At 34.2% G+C, this 13,337-nt stretch overlaps 1 protein-coding gene across 2 annotated transcripts in view; it reads right to left on the bottom strand.

The window, feature by feature from the left end:
* The window catches only part of LOC138698572 (dual specificity protein phosphatase 10-like), a 338,313-nt gene extending 329,119 nt beyond the window's left edge, over positions 1–9,194 (bottom strand). Inside the window, exon 1 of one of the 2 annotated variants that reach the window (XM_069824591.1) lies at positions 9,064–9,194. In XM_069824591.1, coding sequence (XP_069680692.1) covers positions 9,064–9,121 — 58 coding nt within the window. In that variant the 5' untranslated portion in view covers positions 9,122–9,194. The remainder of the gene's footprint in view (positions 1–9,063) is intronic. The other variant, XM_069824590.1, reaches the window with a different exon arrangement.
* Between the last annotated feature and the right edge of the window lie 4,143 nt (positions 9,195–13,337).

Here is a 13,337-nt window from a genome sequence, read left to right as displayed (position 1 = left end):
CAGTAATGCCAATTGAGAAAATGGAAATACAGGTTTAAAAATGTTAATTGCATGTATGAATACTACGTTTTTCTCTTTTTATTAAAACAGAAATACGTTTTCATTATCTGCTGAAATTATAATTTAATTTAAACATTTTATAGTATAATTACAAATAACCTGATTAATACATTAATTAAATGAACAATTGTTACGAAGGAGTGTCATTTTCTTTAGATGCAATGGACATGGAATTAGAATATGAAGATGTAAATGTAGAAGTAGGATTTCTCTAGTGTAATTTTACAAAAGAGGAAAAAAAAAAAAAACTATCTTCACATTGGTTTATATCGATTTGATTTTCTTCTGTATGAATTATTGTAATGGCAGAAATACTTATGTCTCTTTTTCTAAGCGAGCAGATGTTCCGTAAGTTGTCAATAAATTAATAAAAAATGTTTGTGGAAACTGACTTATGCCACTTTTCCCAGGCATTGCAGATTTAGTGCAATGGATTCATGCTCATCGATTTACGTGGAAACAGTTGGCGACACAGACTAAACAAAAGAACGACCATGCGATAAATTGATAGTGATAAATCGAACTGCAGAAATTATCGCGATGTATGACTGTGATTGGTTCGAGTTCAAAATTTCATTACACTTCATTGGCCGAAAATGGAATGACGTCATATAAACGAAATAGTCAAAATATTTTTTTTTAATACACACAAAATCTTTACTGTTTTGTAAGTGAATTCTTACAATAAAGAATCTCATTTTATACTGAGAAACTGAGAAGAGTCGTTGTTCAGATTTGCATAAAATTAGTGAATATATTAAATAAATTGCAGAGGGTTCGTACAATCCCTATAATAACATTTCGTTGAACGTTTAGGTGGTTGGTGGATGTGGGACTGCAAATAATCTTACAGTTACATCATCGCTTGATGAGAATCACTTTAGAATGACCATAAAACAAATAATTTTTTATTTTTTTTATGAATATCGTAACAGTGCAAGAAAATAAATGCCGAATTCGTTGTTGAAGCCACTAGTAATCTCTTGAATGTAAAACATGTACGATGATATTAAAACTTCATTTATTTTTAAAAGAACGACATGTTGCTAAGCAACGAGATGCGCTGTGAAGCATTAAGGCTCATTCATAATGAAAATTTACTAAACATAAATGTAACAAATTTGCGGTTAGGTTATTTAATGGAGCCATTCACAATGAATCACATACACAAAGACACTAATATTACTCTTAAACGATAATATAAAAGTTTGCGAACTCCAAACTTTCACGTTTATGCCAGCATGGCTTTAAGGCTATGGATCTGTGAAATTTCTAACTTCTACATTTTTGCACCAATTAATCTGACATTTTTACCACATATTGCTTACAATGTGGACATACAATACACAAATTTTCAATTTCATATTCCAATTAGTTTAGTTATAATTAATTTTTGTTGTTTTTTAATACTGAATTATAGTAATTACCCCAATTTTCAAAGTTCAAATAATTTTTCTTTAAATTTATATTTAATTTATTCCTGATAGATGTATGTAAAATATGGCACACACTTTTCATAATTTTCCAATTACTTTTTGAGAATAATATTTACCCTTTTAGTTGTTAATTTTTCAATTTTGTAAAACTTATCACATCCTCAGTACATGGTGATTTGAATACTTTCAATAGGAGAAGAAAACACATGTGGCAGTTTACTTCATATGCTTTTGTGCAAAATTGCGCTGAGATTAAAGAAAAACTGCATTCATTAGAGTATTTTGAATGTTACAAAATGTTGAAAATTGGAAAATTAAGAAAACGAGTATCAAAGTACAGCATATAATGTGATAGGGTAAAGATTGGTAACATTGTGATATGAGTAATATTGTGATAGTTCTTTTTGAGAATTTATTAGAATTTTACTGAGAGGGAGGAAGATCGGTTTTTTGCGTCAACGTATTAAGGGAATGTTCGTGGACAAATTTCTGCACAAAATCGGTTCTTCTCTCTCTCAGTAAAATTGCAGTAAGTTCTCAAAAACAACTATCACAATATTACTTGTATCACAATATTACCAACCTTTACCCTATATACTATCGATGTCCTTCCTTCCTATACAGGTCTATCACACACATTTTTCTCCTACATAACAGCGGGAAATATGAACTGATTGAAAAATAAAATTAGTTAGTATGAAGAAAAAAGTCTGTCAGAATGACAGCTGAGTGTCAATTTAAAGGGCTGCAGCTCCACATACGTACAGTTCCCTTTAAATTCGTCCTGAGGAGCTCTAAATTGTAATAGGGCCAAATACGCACAGATTTAGAAAACTGAAACATTATTATATTTTTTAGAGTAAAAAACAAAATTTTCATTCATAATGTTCTTTTTTCTCGTTATTTTCATCTATCCATAGCCTTAAAACAATACACAATCATAGAGCGCTGAAGTCGTTATGTTTCCATGGTTACCAAGTATCTTAGCAATTATGTTTAGGTTCCCATCGTGAATGATGGTATGACTTTTTAATTTTTCGGTAACGTTTGTAGTTTTAAATTAGCTCTTATGTTTTCATTGTGAATGAGGCAGTACTGAAATCGTAACGGACATTTTTTTCCGCCGAATAAGTGTCCACTGAAACGTTCCACGCTAAAATTTAAGCTATCTCTCACTAATAAGAAATATTGACTCTTCTACCAAAATGTTACAGGAAGTCAAGCTGCTTGGAATTCACAGCCCAGAGCAACTATTATCTTAAGGAGGCCGTGATTGTGCCACCGCCATCTGGATGTTTCTAGGAGGCTTTGGTCATTAGTTGAACCGTGCGCTGTCTTGTATGAGAACAATGTGGGCGTGTGTAGTCATGAACACGGCGATGAATCATTACGTTACATCTGTTGTTGAAATACAAACGGCATGTTGTCTGAGATTGCCTTTCTTACAGTTCTTTTAATATCACCAGGTACAGGATTACGTTTATAGTTAAATGGCGAAAGGCAGTGCAATGATATTGTAACTTTAGAAAGGAAGACTAAGATTTTGTCTTATACAAATAATATTATGCCTTTCTAATACACATTGTGTTGCATAAATTGCCTAAGATATATCAAATATTCATTATATGAGGTCTCGCCATTATCATTGAATATTAACACGACTACTATGAAGTAGTCAATGTGTATTATCACCATTAAATCGAGAAAAATTCGTTCCGGCACCGGGAATAGAATCCGGGACCTCTCAGCTCTGCGCGCTGAGGGCTCTTTCCAACTGAGCTATGCCGGGACACGATCCACGGTGCCGGTCGAACTCCTCGAGAACGGTGCCGGAACGAATTTTTCTCGATTTAATGGTGATAATACACATTGACTACTTCGTAGTAGTCGTGTAATATTCAATAAGGATGGCGAGACCTCATTTAATGAATATTTAATGTATTAAATGTTTACAGTTATCACAAACTGTTGTTGAATATCGCCATAAAAGTAATTTAAATATGCGCTCCTGCATGTTGACTTACATAGGTTTAAATGCAGGTAGTAGGCCGTAAAACAGTGCAATGAGAGGAGTTCGACCGGCACCGTGGATCGTGTCCCGGCATAGCTCAGTTGGAAAGAGCCCTCAGCGCGCAGAGCTGAGAGGTCCCGGATTCGATTCCCGGTGCCGGAACGAATTTTTCTCGATTTAATGGTGATAATACACATTGACTACTTCATAGTAGTCGTGATAATATTCAATGAGGATGGCGAGACCTCATTTGATGTATTAAATGTTTACAGTTATCACAAACTGTTGTTGAATATCGCCATAAAAGTAATTTAAATATGCGCTCCTGCATGTTGACTTACATAGGTTTAAATGCAGGTAGTAGGCCGTAAAACAGTGCAATGAGAGAAGTTCGACCGGCACCGTGGATCGTGTCCCGGCATAGCTCAGTTGGAAAGAGCCCTCAGCGCGCAGAGCTGAGAGGTCTCGGGTTCGATTCCCGGTGCCGGAACGAATTTTTCTCGATTTAATGGTGTACATGCCTAAGATATATTTTCATTCTTTATGTGTTTCAGTTCATTATTTTTGAAGCCTCTTTCCGAATATAATAGACATAAAAGAAATTATAATGTTGTAATAATAATTGTAATTTTTATTTACTGATCCTATTAAAGATAATTGGTAGTAATTTTTATTCTTTATTTAAGGTTCATTTACGAAAAGGAAAGTACTCAGAGCCGATGAGATGATAATAAAATTGTAATTCTTTAATTAATATTGTTGACTTACTTTTAAGGAGAGACTCCACTGAAAATCATAAAAAATTTTCCAAAAAAGTTTTATTAACTATTTCACTTCATTAAAATATATATTTTCATACCCGAAATGCATTTAGTTCAATTCTGATTGCAAACTAGTTTAATTTTTTTATTTGAGGTTGTAAGGGGGCTTGGCATTTAAAGAACTGTTAAAATTATTTTTTTACAAAATCTTTTTTTTTACAAATTTCTGATTACAGGTCTAGTAACTTTTTGTTCTAAAGTTGGATCCCTGAAATTACTAGATGAATATAGCGGTAGGGAATTTTAATAGGTAACTTATGTGCTACATAAATATTCATTTTACTTTCAAATCCATTTTTCCGTAAATTTATTTTTCTTGATTCAATACCAACTTTTTTATGTCAAATATTAATCAATCTGGATGAAATTTTTACTGCAAGTATTTATGAGGTAGCTGCATGTTTCTATACATTAATTTTGTAAAAAAATGCTGGTAGTTTATTTTATTAGTAGGCCTATTTTTTTCATGAATTATAGAAAAAAAATAACATTTCAAAATAAAATTTCAATGTAAATAAAGAAGATATCCCATAAAACGAATGCATAGGAATGTTTCACTATGTCTTCTGAATGTAATAAAAAAAAGAAGTTTAATAATTGAGATCTTCTATTAAAAACTTTGGTTGGAAAATTATTTCTAAAAAAAAAAAATAGAAAATCAAAAGCCAAAAACATTTGGGAGTTCAAAATTTGGATTTTGTTAGTGTTTTACATAGTAAACACGCTCTCAAATTTTTGTTGAAAAAAGAAAAGTGATTAGGAAGAAAGTTGTCATTATTAGTAGAGTTTCCCCTTAAAATCTCGTAACTGCATTTAAGGAAATTGAACAAGAGAGCAATGTAACTTCTAATTCTTTGTATACCCAGTTAAGAACTGTTATGCATTTATTATTTACAAAGTTAATAGTTAAGCGGAAAAACGTTGCATACGATATATTATTTCCTTTTGCAGTATTTTAATATAAACTTGTTGCACGTACTCTGTTTTATATTTTAGTAAACTGTTGGTTTAAAATAAAAGAAGAACCTTCAATTTAGACTGTATAACCTAGGAGGTTGTGAAAAAATGTTACAGTGCTAATAATCAAGTAGGCTATTTCTTTTTTTGTTCCTGTAAAATTTTAATTTGGCGCTTGCAACGTTTTTCCGCTTCGCTATTGAAGTGTGGACTCATTTGCACACTTACAAGGAGCTATTCGGAGGCGCATTTTGAAAATTAGACTTAAAAGATGAAAGCAATAGAATTAGACCTATTTCTATATATCAATATTATTTTTTACATCAATATTTGAAACTAGAAAAAAAAGAGACGATATTAAATTTAGTGAAAATAAAATTCTCAAAGCAAGTAGCAAACACAAAGCAATAAAAATGTCAGCTCATATACAGACCCAAAAACAAAATTTGGGCCAACTAATTTTACTAAGTTCCAGATACAACGCATTGCGCATGTGCAGTATACAAGAACGCCTAAATGTATGCTACTTGTGGACAGTGTTGCGAAGCTTGTTGCCTACACAGAAGAGAACTGCTATCAAGACTCAGCCCATTTTTTTAATTCCGTATCTGTACATATTTAATTTATATTTTTCTTTAATTTAGACTTTTTGGTTAAAGAGAGCATGTGCCCTCTCAGCCAGCTGAATTAAAAAAAATTATAAACAGAGAGAGACAATATTATTATATTTTTGCACGATCGTTTTTTTTTTTTTTGCCGTATTTACAGCTATCGTTGTTAGGTCTTGAAAGTTAGAATTCTCACACAGAAACTTGTTGCTAGGGAAATCATTCTTCATAACATAAAACTATACTGAAATAGACCCATTACAGTGCACTTATTGTTACTTAGTTACCGTTACAGTGCAGTTTTGAAAAGGCTTTGTAGTAATATTGCTCTAAATTTTCAATGCAAAATATATTGCAGTTGCAATTATAAAACAATGATGGTGCAAAAAATATTGTACAATAAACATTTGTGAAGTGCATTACAAAATCTCGGCAATCGAAAACTCGCTCTCCCGTTTTTCAAAGTTTTCCTCGATTTTGTAAAAAGCACTTCCCAACCTTGCATCCTAATATACTATTATTTTATGTAAATTACATTATGAAATAAGTAACAAAAGCAAAGCAGTAACTAATGTAAGGTACCCTACATATTTAACTTGCTACATTTTTCTTATTTAAGACTTTTTGGTTAATGGGAACATAATATAATAATAATAATAATAATAATAATAATAATAATAATAATGATAATGATAATGATTTGGTTGAGAAGCTCTTATCATCCAGTCTGCTGTCCAAAAATCTGAAAGTTAGAATTTATAAAACAGTTATATTACCGGTTCTTCTGTATGGTTGTGAAACTTGGACTCTCACTTTGAGAGAGGAACATAGGTTCAGGGTGTTTGAGAATAAGGTGCTCAGGAAAATATTTGGGGCTAAGCGGGATGAAGTTACAGGAGAATGGAGAAAGTTACACAACACAGAACTGCACGCATTGTATTCTTCACCTGACATAATTAGGAACATTAAATCCAGACGTTTGAGATGGGCAGGGCATGTAGCACGTATGGGCGAATCCAGAAATGCATATATAGTGTTAGTTGGGAGACCGGAGGGAAAAAGACCTTTAGGGAGGCCGAGACGTAGATGGGAAGATAATATTAAAATGGATTTGAGGGAGGTGGGGTATGATGATAGAGACTGGATTAATCTTGCACAGGATAGGGACCGCTGGCGGGCTTATGTGAGGGCGGCAATGAACCTTCGGGTTCCTTAAAAGCAATTTGTAAGTAAGTAAGTAATGATAATGATTTATTTTAGCTGGCAGAGTTAAGGCCGTAAGGCCTTCTCTTCCAATCAACCAGCAAAAAGGATACGTACGTATGTATGAACTTACAAGCTACAAAGAATACAACAATTTTGATTTAGATAAAAGTTACTCTCAGCACCCTCCCTTTAATACGCTCTCGTCTTTGTAGTAAACTGATAAGTCACTAACACATGCTTTTAATCCTCAAGTCTGAACAGGCATTTGGGAAGCTGGTGAAAAAACTACAAAAGTCGAGGACAAAATTTTTTAAGAAATTTTTATTGGATATTTCACAAAACGGCAACAAAATTACCGGAATTACATTGATTTTATTATTATTATTATTATTATTATTATTATTATTATTATTATTATTATTATTATTATTATTATTATGTGAGAATCATTAGATGAAACGCCAGACTCCGAAAATAATAACGGCAACAATGAATTGAAGATCTCGGGGGTAAATAGTGATTACCCTCAACATTGAGATTGACAGTTTTCTGGTTGCTAAGAGCCTATAAGTCATATTTTGTCTTTGATTTGGTTAAATAATTTATTTTGTAAATAGGCCTAAGTTATGATTGGATTATGCTGCTTGAAAAATATGATAATCCTCTTGTGCTTGCAGTAAAAATTAAAATGTATGCAATTTATATATGTGGGTTATCATTATTTATCTCCGAAGTATTCAATTGTAGAACTGCTACTTAAAAATTGAGTGACTAGCGAGTGCATTAACAGCAGTTGTCAGGGTTGCCAACTTGATGATGTACTATCTATAGAGAGATTAATTTTTAAAGTCTGGTGATACTGATTGAGTACTTCACTGGCATATTCAACCGTGCCAAGATGTATCAAGAAGACAGCCTACAGTAGGACAACGCCACAACAAAGAATGAGAAGTTCTAAGATACTGATGATTCTTATAATAAGATCTGGGGCCGGGAGGAAAAAAGGTCATAAGTAAAAATTTATACTTTTCAGGAGAGCAGTAGAAAGATTGAAATTGGTATCAATTATAGGGTTTTTTAATTAAGAGGTTTTTCCTGGATATTATTTGTTTATATTTCTTCTAAAATAGATAATGTTGCTCATTTAACAATTTTCTTGGTTATTTCCAAAAATAGCCGCACTTAAGCCCTTTTAAGACTAGAACCCAAACTGAGTAAAAGCGACTATTTAAACATAAGACCTTTTCCATGTCAAAATAAATGAGAAATGTAAATTATTAGGAATGCAAAATGGGTCTTAAACAATTATAGGGCTGTTTACCTGGTGCTTAAAGTTTTAAAAGGAAAGGGCAACAGTACTGTATGTGATAAAATGGCTAAAATACAAGTTAGACCTGTGATGGTCTGTAAGGAATAAAGTATTAAATATTCTTAAGTCCTTTATTCTGTGTGTGCTCGATTCAAAAAGTATTTAGGACATTTGGTAACGCTCTATAAATCCAGTCAGGAGTCTTATTTGACTTTAACCGTATTACCAGATTGTAGAGAACTGTTTCCGGTTTCAGAATATATAAAAATCTTATTTTCACAAAAAATTGACTTAAGACCTTTTTCCTCCCGGCCACAGAGATAATTTTTCACATTACTTCTACACAATTCTGTTATAGTTGTGTACATTTCTTTAACTTTGTAACTGTATGAAGTAACTTATACAATCTAAATTTTCATGAATATTACACGTAGATTACTGCTTTGACGTATTCTGTTGTATGTTTTATTACTGAACATTGGTCGAGGCAATGAAAATAAGCCCTTTGACACTACGAAACACTTGACAATCGCCAATATGGCGTCTTGATTGTTGGTGAAACTGACTGTAAATGTTGAATCTGAGTAACTGGTCCCTGCAGGCCAGGATTCTGGTAAGTGCGTTACCCAGAACTATGAAGGTGTTATTTACTCACTTTTATGCAGAGCGTCCAGCGACAGGATCCTCCTGACGGCGTGCGTTGGTGTCTTCATTGTCTCACACCGGCACAGAAACTGGCCGCGTGAAGCCGGAAACAATGCAGCGAGGCTGCCGAGCGCGGAAGGAAGTATCGCGAAGGCCGTGGGTCGTGACGTCACAGGGTCTCCAATAAAGCGGGATTATTCAGATAAACTTCCAAGGCGATGCCTTAGATAAGATTGTGCAAGAGGCATACTCGCTTTGAAACTTTTATTGATCGACCTTCAGTGACGTAACGGTTTCACAACAAAATGAATGTTGTGCGGCGTTGTTTTCGGGTACGGGGGGGCCTTGAACCAGAGATTGTGCGTTGTCAGTGGAGTTTTCGGAAATGTTACGCCGTAAACAGCAATAACAATACAATACAGAAGCAAAACATACACGCATCGTGAGGCATGAAAGTTGACACCATTTTTGTAACAAGGGAATAACGCCTGGCTCACGGAGAAATCTCGTGTCAGCAGTGAAATATTGTTCTTATAAAGAATAATTTTTTGCCTTTCTATATTTACGGCATTGTTGCATCTCTGCACCTTGCATTCGAGTCTGCAGTATTGAGTATTGTCTTAATTTCAGCAACTGTAAAGTCATTTGACATGGAGTTTTCACTCATTCTCAAGTTCCTCTAGAGCAGTGATGGGGGAAATTTTTGTAAAATCGGACGAAAAGAAAGAAGAAATACATGAGGCGGGCCAACATATTTTTTTTAAAAGATTCAACGCCATATTTTATGAAACTATTGTAATATTAAGGGGAGTTGGTCGTTATTGCATACAAAATAATGGTAAAAATAGCCTATCTTAAGCAGTCATAAATGTAGTACTATTTATCAGAGCCCTTCCATTTTTTAGTGATATATGTAGCCTATACGGGCGGCCGGTTAGCTCAGTTGGTAGAGCAGCTGGCTACGGACTGGAAGGTCCGGGGTTCGATCCCAGGTGGCGACAGGATTTTTTTCTCGTTGCCAAACTTTCAGAACGGCCCCGAGGTTCACTCAGCCTCCTATAAAAATTGAGTACCGGGTCTTTCCCGGGGGTAAAAGGCGGTCAGAGCGTGGTGCCGACCACACCACCTCATTCTAGTGCTGAGGTCATGGAAAGCATGGAGCTCTACCTCCATGCCCCCCAAGTGCCTTCATGGCATGTTACGGGGATACCTTTACCTTTTTTACCTTTTTTTTATATGTAGCCTATACATATTAAGCTTTAAAATAAATGAAGAATGGTTACTCTAGAGTAAATCTTTACCTTTAAAACAATTTTTTAATTTAAACATAATTTTTTTATAATTCACTAAATGTCTGAGATCAGGTGTACTCTATTCACTTATTATAGCACATTTTGAATTGAAATTTTAACCACTACTGCTAATAGATACTAAAACACCTTACCAAAATTAACGTATCTGCAATATTATGGGCATAGGGCTTATACCAATCTTCATCGTCAATTTTTTTTTTTTAATTTATTGGTGCTGATGATTGTATAAGCCCTGTGCCCATAATATTAGATATATATTAACCATTTTAGTAGGGTATGTTTTAGTATCTATTAGCAGCAAGTGGCTAAAATTTCAATTCAATGTGTGCTGTGATAAGTGAAAAGAGTGTACTTCTATCACAGGCAGGTAGTGAATTTATAAAAAAATTATGTTTGAATTCAAAAATTAATTTAAGAGTAAAGATTTACTCTAGAGTAACCATTCTTTTTTCATTTTAAAGCTTAATATGTATATACAGATCGCTAAAAATGAAAGAGGTCTGATAAATAGTATTATATTTATGACTGCTTGAAGATAGGCTATTTTACCACTATTTTGAATGTGATAATGACAAATTCCCCTTAAGTCCCGCGCCGTCGCGTCGCGGTCTAAGGCATCCCGCCTAGGACTCGCGTTACGGAATGCGCGCTGGTTCGAGTCCTCATGGAGGAGAAATTTGCTCATGAAATTTCGGCCAATGTATGGGACCGGTGCCCACCCAGCATCGTGATGCACTTGGGGAGCTACGATAGGTAGCGAAATCCGGTTGCGAATACCAGCTGGGGGGATCATCGTGCTAACCACACGATACCTCCATTCTGGTTGGATGATCGTCCACCTCTGCTTCGGCATGTGGGCGTAAGGCCAGCAGCCTTTCACGGGTTGTAGCGCCACGGATTATTATTATTGTAATATTAAGGCCCAATTTCACCAACCTTTGTTAAATAACATGTCGTTAAGGCAGTTTAACAGTAAACTTAACGGATGAGATGTTTCGTCAACTGTTGTTACTGCTAACATCATGTTAAATCCACTGTTAAATTAACACAGCCTATTCCCACAGTTAAACTCTTAGGCTAACATCCTGTTTCAGCGTGAATTATAGGTACCAGGGATCATAATATGTTACAACCTGTATTATTATATCGAGATATATTTGCAGTGAAAACAATTAGCTGCATCAGCAATAAAGATATAACAGTTCATATATAATTATCACTAATTACGTGTGAAAATATGTTTAATGTTAACGCTTACCATTGTATTCAGCATCTCAATCATGTTCATTTTCTGTTGGTCTACTTGATTCTGGATAATTAAAAGAATCTCTGCACCCATATCATCAACTTTGAGAGTGAAAGTATCACCGCCAGTTTTCAGACGTTCCTCTGTATCTTGTGCATGATCCTTCTTAGCGTTTCTCTTAATACTTTCATAATATTGATATGTCTTATAGCTCGCATTTTCACATCCAAATGGCGATTGAAATCTTGGTTTAAAGAAACCCATGCTTGTTCCTTTTTCCTTATGGAAGTTCCATCACTAAGTTTGTCTTCAATAAATCCTTATAATTAGTTGCAAACTTTATTAAAATAATTATGTTTCTCATAGATATAGGCTAATAATCAATAATATAGAAATTATAATTCATGAAAATATTTATAATAAACAAAATGAAATTATAAATTCATTAACAAAATTATATAACCAACCAACAAATTTAATCACAATTATACTGGCTTCTTATTTATTTCTAACATTAATTCTAGTTATTTGTGTTATTATTTTGAAGTAAAATTACTGCACATTACATGTTTCTTTTTCTCGATTTCCGTCATAATTATAATATTAGTCTCGTGACCAGAATATTGTACGAAATGGAAATATAAAAATTGGAGATTTATCCTTCGAAGAGGTGGAAAAATTCAAATATCTTGGAGCAACAGTAACAAATATAAATGACTCTCGGGAGGAAATTAAACGCAGAATAAATATGGGAAATGAGTGTTATTATTCGGTTGAGAAGCTCTTATCATCCAGTCTGCTGTCCAAAAATCTGAAAGTTAGAATTTATAAAACAGTTATATTACCGGTTGTTCTGTATGGTTGTGAAACTTGGACTCTCACTCTGAGAGAGGAACATAGGTTCAGGGTGTTTGAGAATAAGGTGCTTAGGAAAATATTTGGGCTAAGCGGGATGAAGTTACAGGAGAATGGAGAAAGTTACACAATGCAGAACTGCACGCATTGTATTCTTCACCTGACATAATTAGGAACATTAAATCCAGACGTTTGAGATGGGCAGGGCATGTAGCACGTACGGGCGAATCCAGAAATGCATATAGAGTGTTAGTTGGGAAACCGGAGGGAAAAAGACCTTTAGGGAGGCCGAGACGTAGATGGGAGGATAATATTAAAATGGATTTGAGGGAGGTGGGATATGATGATAGAGACTGGATTAATCTTGCACAGGATAGGGACCGATGGCGGGCTTATATGAGGGCGGCAATGAACCTTCGGGTTCCTTAAAAGCCATTTGTAAGTAAGTAAGTCTCTAATACTTCCATAATGTAAAAATACAATTTTCCGCTAAAACAAATGACTACACTACAAATAAAGGCACATTCAGTAAACTTTCATACAATTACTGCTTCCTTGATTCCTGTTACATTGCTCTTAATATCATGTTACCGAATCAAAGTACTTGAAATGGTTGGTGTACACTACCAGGATGTTTAATTTCTAACGACACGTTAGTTAATATGCTATTAGCGTTATTTTAACGAAGGTTGGTGAAACTGGGCCTTTGTCCAATTTGCCTATTATTTCATTTCATTATTTCATTCCCAAAACTGTTTGAAGTATTCTATGTTGCCGGTGTATCCCTGATACAGCGCAGATTTTTTTTTGTGTCAATAATATTTTTTAGTCTGAAGACGTGACATCACCGCCTGTAGTGCTCCAATAAGC

Source organism: Periplaneta americana, chromosome 4 (assembly GCF_040183065.1).
Source record: "Periplaneta americana isolate PAMFEO1 chromosome 4, P.americana_PAMFEO1_priV1, whole genome shotgun sequence".
Taxonomy (NCBI): Eukaryota; Metazoa; Arthropoda; class Insecta; order Blattodea; family Blattidae; genus Periplaneta; species Periplaneta americana.
The sequence above is the reverse complement of the archived record's forward strand: the minus strand, read 5'-3'. Positions and strand labels throughout refer to the sequence as shown.